The sequence below is a fragment of the Taeniopygia guttata genome, chromosome 26, assembly GCF_048771995.1.
Source record: "Taeniopygia guttata chromosome 26, bTaeGut7.mat, whole genome shotgun sequence".
Taxonomy (NCBI): Eukaryota; Metazoa; Chordata; class Aves; order Passeriformes; family Estrildidae; genus Taeniopygia; species Taeniopygia guttata.
Window position 1 is genome coordinate 6,083,716 of NC_133051.1, and position 9,113 is coordinate 6,092,828.

At 42.0% G+C, this 9,113-nt stretch overlaps 1 protein-coding gene across 2 annotated transcripts in view; it reads left to right on the forward strand.

The window, feature by feature from the left end:
• TRIM33 (tripartite motif containing 33) overlaps window positions 1-8,894 on the forward strand; it is a 44,126-nt gene extending 35,232 nt beyond the window's left edge. Inside the window, exons 17-20 of one of the 2 annotated variants that reach the window (XM_030292149.4) lie at window positions 755-829; window positions 1,684-1,836; window positions 3,538-3,588; window positions 3,671-8,894. In XM_030292149.4, coding sequence (XP_030148009.1) covers window positions 755-829; window positions 1,684-1,836; window positions 3,538-3,588; window positions 3,671-3,883 — 492 coding nt within the window. In that variant the 3' untranslated portion in view covers window positions 3,884-8,894. The remainder of the gene's footprint in view (window positions 1-754; window positions 830-1,683; window positions 1,837-3,537; window positions 3,589-3,670) is intronic. The other variant, XM_072918934.1, reaches the window with a different exon arrangement.
• Window positions 8,895-9,113: the final 219 nt, after the last annotated feature.

Consider the following 9,113-nt stretch of genomic DNA (forward strand, 5'->3'; position numbering starts at 1 on the left):
TTGGTGACTGTGGGAGTGCCCCAGTGCCTTGGGACTGTAATCACTGAGGAGCTAAAATTCAGCACGAACACAAATTCTGCATTTAAATGCATCATTTTACATGCACTTGATTAAAAGTCCTGTATAATGAAGGTGTCACCTTCATAAAATATTTTTGTAAATTTGGTGTGTTAAGTGCATTCTGTGAGAGGTACTGGGATCCAGGTGCATTCTTGGGAATTTTAATTACCTTGACAATCAGAATTATTTTTAGCTTTATCAATCAGCCTCTGTGTAGTGTTAAGAGTATTATCAAATCAAATCAAATTCCTCTAAAGGAATTACAAGCAAAGCAAGGAAAAAGATTTCAACAAGGAGTTTATAGAAACACTCTGGCTCTGCTTTCCAAAGAGAAGAGTCTACAGCTCAGTCCTTTCCTGTTACATGTGGTTGTGATTGCACAAAAGCAGTAAAAGTGGTTGTAGTTGGCATTTTATTTTTAAATTTGCAGTATATTAGCATGTCTCTCCATGCTTGACTTCAGCCCTAGGCTTTTGGTTAGGAGGGAGAAAACAAAGAGGAAATTTGTGAACAGTAAATGGGGTTTTGCCTCTCCTAAGAACTTTACCTTTTTTAATGAAGTTGAGGGGGTTACATTTAAATTTTCTAGTTCTAAGCTGTTAAAGTACAAGCCTGTTTAAAGTAGGGAAGTATGAATTTCTGGGCTAGGGATAAATTAAGACTATTCATCTGACTCTATTTGTTTCTTTACAAGAAATGTGAACGCCTCCTGCTTTACCTGTACTGCCACGAGCTGAGCATTGAGTTCCAAGAGCCAGTCCCAGCCTCGGTGAGTCTCCTGGAAAACAGCTGGGGATTTCTGTTTGGTGGAACAGCCCTGAGAGTCTGGAGCTGGATTTGGGAAGGAACTGACTGCTTTCACCAGGATCAGTCTAAGAGTTCTGGGCAGTCATCCAGCACTTCATGGGTCTGAGAGGGAGAGCAGCTGATTCTGGATCTGCTCCAGGCTGATGTTTCACTCCCAGTCTCAAAACCAGATATTTAAAAATACTTCCAATTAGTAGTTATTGAATTGGAACAAGATGTCTCAGGCTACCCATGAAACTCAAAAAGCTTTAGGAGGGCTTTTTGGACAAACTTTTGAATGAGAGGAGGGAATAAACTGCTCTGACTCTTGTGTTTTCAGCTGTAAAAGAAGTAACTGTAATGAAAAGCTTTGCTGTGCTATGAGAGACACTGAAGATTAGGAAGAATCCCAGAATCCCAGAGTGGTTTAGGTTGGAAAGGACCTTAAAGCCCATCCAGTCCCACCCCTGCCATGGCAGGGACACCTTCCACTGTCCCTGGTTGCTCCAAGCCCCATCAGCCTGGCCTGGGACACTTCCAGGGATCCAGGGGCAGCTCTGGGCACTCTGTGCCAGGGCCTGCCCACCCTCACAGGGAACAATTTCTCCCCAATATCCAATCTAAATCTACCCCCCTTTGATTTCAAACTAATCCCCCTTGTCCTGTCACTCCATGCTCTTATAAAGAACGTTTTAAACAGTTTGAGGAAAGGAAATTGTTCTGCTTTACTGAACAAACCTAAAATGAGATGAGATAAGGGATTGACACCTTCAGTGCAGAAATTCAGCTGTGAACTCTGTAGCCATTCAGTGATAAATCACTGTTGGATTTTTACAGATACCAAACTACTATAAAATCATAAAGAAACCAATGGATTTATCCACGGTGAAGAAGAAACTGCAGAAGAAGCATTCCCAACACTACCAGACCCCCGAGGACTTCGTGGCTGATGTCCGGTTGATCTTCAAGAACTGTGAAAGGTTTAATGAAGTATGTTAACTTCCAATCTGAGCACCATTTGTCCTTTTAAATGAAGATTTATTTCCACCTGGTTGTGCAGCTTCTCCCATGAAAAGCTCTGCTTCCAGCTGTAACTTCTGCTTTTGGGGCAGATGCTGAATCAGACACTTAAAAACCAAACAAAACTCAAGGCAATTGCAGAATAACTTCTCATTTTTAGTTCAATTGGGAGAGCAGGGGGAACCTCTAAAATGCATTCATTGGTGTCTGTGAGTGAGGAGCAGGGGGACCTGGTTACTGTGCATCAGATTGATTGTAGAAGTGCTTAAGGAAGTGCAATAAAAACAACCAGAGTCCTTGAAAGTGTCCCAAGCTGCCCAGCTAATTGTTTTACACTCATAGAACATGGTGGAATCCATGGAGAAACTTCCTCTACTGAGGAGAAATCTGCCTTTCTGAAGTTATTCTGGTTTTAGTACCTCACACAAATGAATCCAAGAAAGCTTTGTGGCCATTGTGGCTCTTATTAACCTTCCTGCTTGAACTCCTTGGTGGTTGGGCTCTCTGAATAATCAGTTTTCAGTGGATAACGTGGGTATGGAGTCATATTTCTTATTCATTTTGCAATGATCCCATCTGATAATGAAATATCCCTTACACCTGAAATGTGACTTGGGGAGATAAATGACCTGAATGTTACTGCTAGTGGAGCAATGAAAAAAATAATCTGAATATTAAAAAAAAAAAAAAAAAAAAAGGTGATACTCTGCTGAAACTGAGTAGGAGCTAAGGGGGTTCATAATCTTTGAGATGCTTTAAAGCAAGGATGACAAAAGGCATCACAGGGAATGGCTTTCTTCTAACCTTAAAATGCAGAAAGCAGCCAATATTTCTTATTTCTCTTCAAAATGTAACCTGGACTTGCAGTGTTTGGGCTGCAAGTTTCTGGCCCCATGCAGAAGGAAACTGAAGGAACTTGACAAAGCTGCAATTAAAACCTCCCTAGGAAAAATCCGAGTCAATGATGTGATGCTGGAACTGCTCACAAGCAGTCCAAGAGTCCCAGTTTTGGGACTCTGACAACTCTGACTCCTTTGTGTCCCTGCATTAGGGGTGGTTCATGAGGTAATTTAATTATGTGAACTTCTCAATCAGGGGAGTTAATGAAGCATCCACTCTAGAGGAAAACATGCTGCAGCTCTCAGAGACCAGAGTACAACAAGGGAGGAAGGACTGAGAGATGTGCTGATTTTTTTCCTTATTTTTTTTTAAAAAGAAAAAAAAAAATGTGTTTCAGCTTGCCTGGCTCATGGCAAAAATTGAGTCACTCTGACCTCTCACAGCAGCACCATGTCGAGTGCCTCTAAGCCAAAGCAGATTTCCAAAGCAGAAATCCAGTGGGGTAATCCCCAGGAAATCTCCTGGAGCTCTTCCCTCCAAAGGAGACTTTCCCACAGTCCTGTCCAGGCAACTCCAGTTTACTGTGAGGAAAGCAGTGATGAGTAGAAAATGGCTGGGAGCCACTTGTACAAAAGTTGTGTGTTCTGTTGAAGGTTTATTTACCACCTAAGACTGTTTTAAACCTGCTGCCTAAGTTTGGGAACTAAAGCTAACAAACCATAACAAACTGTGTTGTTGTTATGGCTGACTTTAGTCATCCAATCCTGTGCGATCTCGTAACTTTAGAAAGGATTATAATTTCATTTTTTTTGACTCTGGTATCCTTTTTAGATGATGAAAGTTGTTCAAGTTTATGCAGAAACACAAGAGATTAATTTGAAGGTAAGCGTTTCAGACCATGCACACTTGGTGAAGGGATGTGCATTTCCAACAGGTGAATATTCCTGTCTTCTTTCATCCACAGGCTGATTCAGAAGTAGCACAGGCAGGGAAGGCAGTTGCATTGTACTTTGAAGATAAACTTACAGAGATCTACTCAGACAGGACCTTCCAGCCTTTGCCTGAATTTGAGCAGGAAGAGGATGATGGTGAAATAACTGAGGACTCCGATGAAGATTTTATACAACCACGTAGAAAACGCCTAAAATCAGATGAGAGACCAGTGCATATAAAGTAATCTAATGATATGGACCTAAAATTTATTGTAAAAACTGTTATTTAAGTGTTCCTGGAATATTATCATGCCTACAGTGGCCATCTTGCAGAAGCTGATAGCTTTTTAAACAGTATTAGATAACAAAAAACACTTGTACAGAAAAAACATTCGCATCAAAAGGGGAAAAAACCTGTATTGTAAATTTTTGGTGGTTTGTATTTTTTTTTTCCTTGATTACTTGCTATATTCTTTCTTTTCCTGATGGAGGGGACACGCTCATCCTGGTCTCACAGACAGAGGTGGAGGAATGTTGAAGAGAAGCAGATTTGATAGGAGATGTTCCATGTACAGATAAGACTGTAGTGACACGACCTGCAGGACTGGACCCACTCAGTGACTGTGTCCTGCATTACACTGCAGTGTAAACTGTGAGCAGAGCTCTTGAAATCCCCTCTGTGTCCACTCAAGTGTGTGTTGGTCGTTGCTTTGATCATCCCATTGAAGCAGGACTGTGAATAAGTGATCTTCTGTGTCTATCCAACTGTTGACATTTTGCTTTCTTTACTCCATTTTATGTAGAGCAAAAGGAAGAAGAAAGAAAAATCATTAAACTGTTCTGAATGGGCGAATGCAGGAATGTGAGGCAGATGAAAGGCTAAGCTGGTGGCTCCAATCCCTTTCAGTAGGACAAGGTGTATTTATTAAACTCCTGTACCCAGAACATTTTAATGGCATCCATGGCAGAAGTCTCAGCGTTGTCATCTGTCCCTGACCCCCTGACGAGGCAGAATGTTCTCTCCAGTATTCATTCTGTACTTTTCTGTACTTAAAATATAGACTGAAGTGGTAATAACTGGTTGGGGTGTTTTTCCAGTCTTCCTAAATATCAGTTTCTAATAGACCACTCGGCAAACAATAACCTATTAACTACCAAATGTGTAAAATTTCCTGTATTCACTTTGTCTTATTTGTAAATAGTGAATTGAGATTTCTTGCAGGTCAGCAACATTTGCTGAACTGTTTTTAAGCTAATATGTATTCTTATTGATTGTTCCTATCAAGAAAAGATTTGTAATATATGCTATTTCTAACATTGCATTCATTTTGAGGTTCTGTCTTATTTTTCTTAGAGTACTTCTCAGAACTTTCTTCAGAAGCAGCTTGTGAGGGAAATGTGCAGGAAGATTGGAATCAGTCTGAGTTTGGGTTGCCTGTCCATCCATTGAACAAAGCACTTGCACAGGGTTTTTGGCCTTGAGTGGTTTCTGGTCCAAGAGTGAGAACAGAACAATTTCCCCATTCCCTCAGCAGCCCCTGGGGCACCTCTGCAGTGCCTTCCCTTGCACTGCCTCCATCCCAGCATTCCTGGTTAGAAATCATGGAATCACAAGGAGCTACAGCTCCAGGAGTTGTTTTCTTTACTGACACGACTCAGTACTAGAAATAAATACATTTTCTGGCCTTCACATTGATCTTGTTAAAGGAAGTTGAAGAATTCATGTAAGCAATGAGCTCGAGATGGCAGACTCTGAATTTGCCATCCTTTGTGTGGATCCAGCAGTTCTGTGGGAGATCCCTGGGGGTTTGGTGTGCTCAGCACAGCCCTTCCTGTGACATTGCTTTACCATCATGGTAAAGAGAAATATTTTAGCACAATATCAAATTGAGAAATGCTCTCAGCAGTTTTTATGCAAATCACTGCAGATTTGGTTTCTTTTATAAGAACCAGGTCTGTGTACCTTGGGATTCTCCCTCTTGCAATAAATGAGGGGACTGAGGATGTTTTTAATTTCCAGCTCACTTCTTTACTCAAACGTTACACTTCAAACTCAAACTGGTTGTTTTTTTAAATTTCTTAGACATTAAAAGTGCTGTTTTAAGTTTATTTTTTACCAGTTTGTATGTGAAAGGAAAAGGAATTCCACTTCAACATAATAAATTGACAAAGAGCAACAACTTTGCCTGTGGAAAAGCTGATGTGTGAATAGGACACTGGTAGTGACATGGGATCATTTCATGGCTCTGTGTATTGCCTATTTATGCATTTCTAGTTTCTTGGCTTCATTTTGCAAAAGGAATATTATTAAAATTATCATGAAAATAAGATCCTGTGAGCTCTCTTCACTCGGGCCTCCTGTTTTTTGTGGCAGTTCTGGTACCTTCAGGCCTCACCTTTTGAGCTCTTCCCTGGGCAGCAGCTGGGGATTGGATCCTGCAGAGACCCTGGGGATGAGCCAGAGCACGGGATGGGCACGGGGGATGCCAGGGGGAGCTCAGGGGATCCCAAATGGGGCCCAGGGGATCCCAGCATAGCCCAGGGGATCCCAGCATAGGACAGGAGAATCTCAGATGCAGCTCAGGGGGGTCCCAGATGAATCTCAGGCGATCGCAGATGGAGTCCAAGATGCCAGCAGAGCTCAGGGGATCCCAGCATAGGACAGGGGATCCTAGGGTGGATCTCAGGGCATCCCAGATGGACCAGGGGATGCCAGATGGAGCTTGGGGGATCCCAGCAGAGCTCAGGAGGTTCCAAGATGGATCTCAGGTGATCCCAGGTGTAGCACAGTGGGAAGGACTCACCCCAAACCCTCCAGGGAGGCTCGTGCTCCCCAGCTGCTGCAGGACCAGGACCCTCTCCTCCCCCCCCAGACCCCAGAGCAGTCCCCAGAGGTTTGGGACAGCCTTTCCTTTGAGGTGGCCTCTCCAACACTTCACTCCAGGTGGAGAACTTGGCCAGCTCATGCTCAGCATCCTCTGCACACCAGGAGTGCAGCTGAGCTGGACCTTGCTGAGCCCGAGTTCTTCCCTTGCTCAGAGCCCAGTGACCCTCCAGAGCTGCTCCTCCCATCCATCCCCCAGTGCTCAGTAGGATTATGTGGAATTTTGAATGTCTGCAAGAAATCTCAAGTGTTTCTTTGATACAAAGAAACAAAACATTCTCTTACTCTTCTTCCCCTTCATTTTTGAACTCCCAAAGCAGCACTTCAGTGATTGTTTTGAAAGCAGCAAAGTTCTGTTTGAAATTATTTGAAAGGGTGGATAAACCTTCCCTGATCCTGTAGTCTGGGTGTTCATCACAGAACTGGGAAGGGTTTGCTCAGTGGAAACTATTTTTGGTGCCTCACTGTAACTCATTAGAGGGTTTTTATTAATGAGCCACATTAATTCTCTGGGCATCTTCTCTGTGCCAGCTGCTGGGTGTGCCATGTGTGAGTGGCTTTACCTGGGGAATCAGAGTTCACATCAGGAAATCCTGTGAAATTGTGATCCCACGGGGTGGCAGGAGGAATCTGGCACTTGGTGCAACTCTGCTCTCATTTAAAATACTCCCAAAAATTTGTGTCTCCATTTTGGCTGGGAATTACTGTTGCCATTGAAGTTTTAAGTTAATCCAAAGAAGGAAAAGGCAATTTGAAATGAGTGCAAAGTGCTCAGTGTGAGCTGTCCTGCCATGAATTCCTGGTGATGAGAGGAAATTCAACAGCTAAATGGGCTCAGGGCTTTTGTTTAGCTGTGCCCTGGAATTAAGTGGCCTAGAGCAGAGTAAGGCAGAGCTACTATCCAAAAAAAGGGGATTTCCCCAACTTCTGCAAACAGAAATGCTCAGTGAAGTGTGGAGAGGTTGTTCCTCTGTGTGGGATGTCACTGTGACACTTGACTGTGACACTCTTTATGCTGGATCAAACATTTGAAGCTACCGGAAAAGTCCCTAAAATGAGCCCAAAATTCTGTTTTATCACCCGATTTTGGCTGACCTGGAAAAGTTTAGGTTATTGCAGCAGTATTTTGAATCTGTGTGTGTGGTGCACTGGGAATTGGCTTTTCCCAGCTGGGTTTTCCTTGTTTTTCTTACTCTCTTCCTTGGAAAAAGCAATAAAACTGCTTTGTCATTTGCCTGTCAGCATGACAGGAATCCTTTCCTTAGGATAACGATTTTATAGGGAAATTTGTATGCAAATCACAAGCCTAGCTTTTAAAAACAAACTCTGCAGCAGTTCCTGACAATATAGAGTGTGGCATTTTATTTTAAAAAACTGGGGAAAGTTCCTTATTTTTTTAAGAAGTAGCTGTTTGAGCAAATAATGGAGGTACTTTTTTAAAATAAAAATGTAAATGCCACAGTTTACACAGATGGCACGTATGGATTGTATCTTTGGGTATGGTGATTTATTTTGTCTTCTCAAAGTGTGTGTGCAGTAACTCTTCCATCTACTTCCACTTGGCTTATGGGGATCCTTTTTTTCTGTGCTTTCTGATGCATCCGGATTGAAACAGCTTTCCAAAATTGCAGTTAATTTGGGAATCTTTATTATAAGTGGACTATGAGGTGTATGAAATGTAGCTTGGGCCTTTTCTGTTGATTGAAATAACAGCTCGAGGCTGCTGCCTTTAGAATTTATGGGATTTCTACAAAGAGAGGTACTGGAATATTTTGTGAGCTGGACTTTGGCAGGATTCAGTCTGGAGTGAGCTCCCCTGGCACGCCCGTGCTCACCTGCAATGGGGGATCCTTAGGCTCAGAACACCAGGACACATGTAAATAATTCTATACAGATTTGTGCAGTGCAAAGCTTGTTTTACATGTAAACATTCTCCTGGAAGGGTTAAATCATGGCATCTTTGATTCTTCAATTATTTCCTGCTTCCAGTGCTGGAGCTGGCTCATTTTGCACATAATAAACTTGCCTCATCTTTTAATATGATTCTTCAAAAAAAAAAAAAAAAAAAACCAAACAAAAAAACAAGTGCTGTTTCTGTGATATTGTGTTATCTGAATCATCCTATTTAACTTTTTTTTTTTTTAAAGTTATTGTTTTGAATTGTTCTGTTCCTGTGGGGTTTTTTTTTGCTGGTGTGTAATTAAAATCAAATTTTTCTTTCTCTGGTTATTTAATACTTTAGCTGCCTGTAAATATTTCTTGTTAAGTGCTCTGGAATGTGCTGTAGAAGTTGTATTCGCTCAGTTTAAAGCATTGTTTGGAACCCATTTTGGTTGCTTATTTCTATTAAATTAGAAAAATCACTCTTTCAATTTGAGTTTCTTTCTTGCACATCATCAGCTACGGATCCACACCTGGTACAAGACTTTCCTGACAACACCTGCAGTGTTGAAATAGGGTGAAATTTGGGCTGCAGGAGCCCAGGTGAGCCCAGCTGAGGCTGCAAAAAGTGATTTATCACTTTTATCAACCCCTGGGCACGAAACACAAGGGTTGGGACGTCTCTGGACCTTCTGCATGCAGTGAAAAAG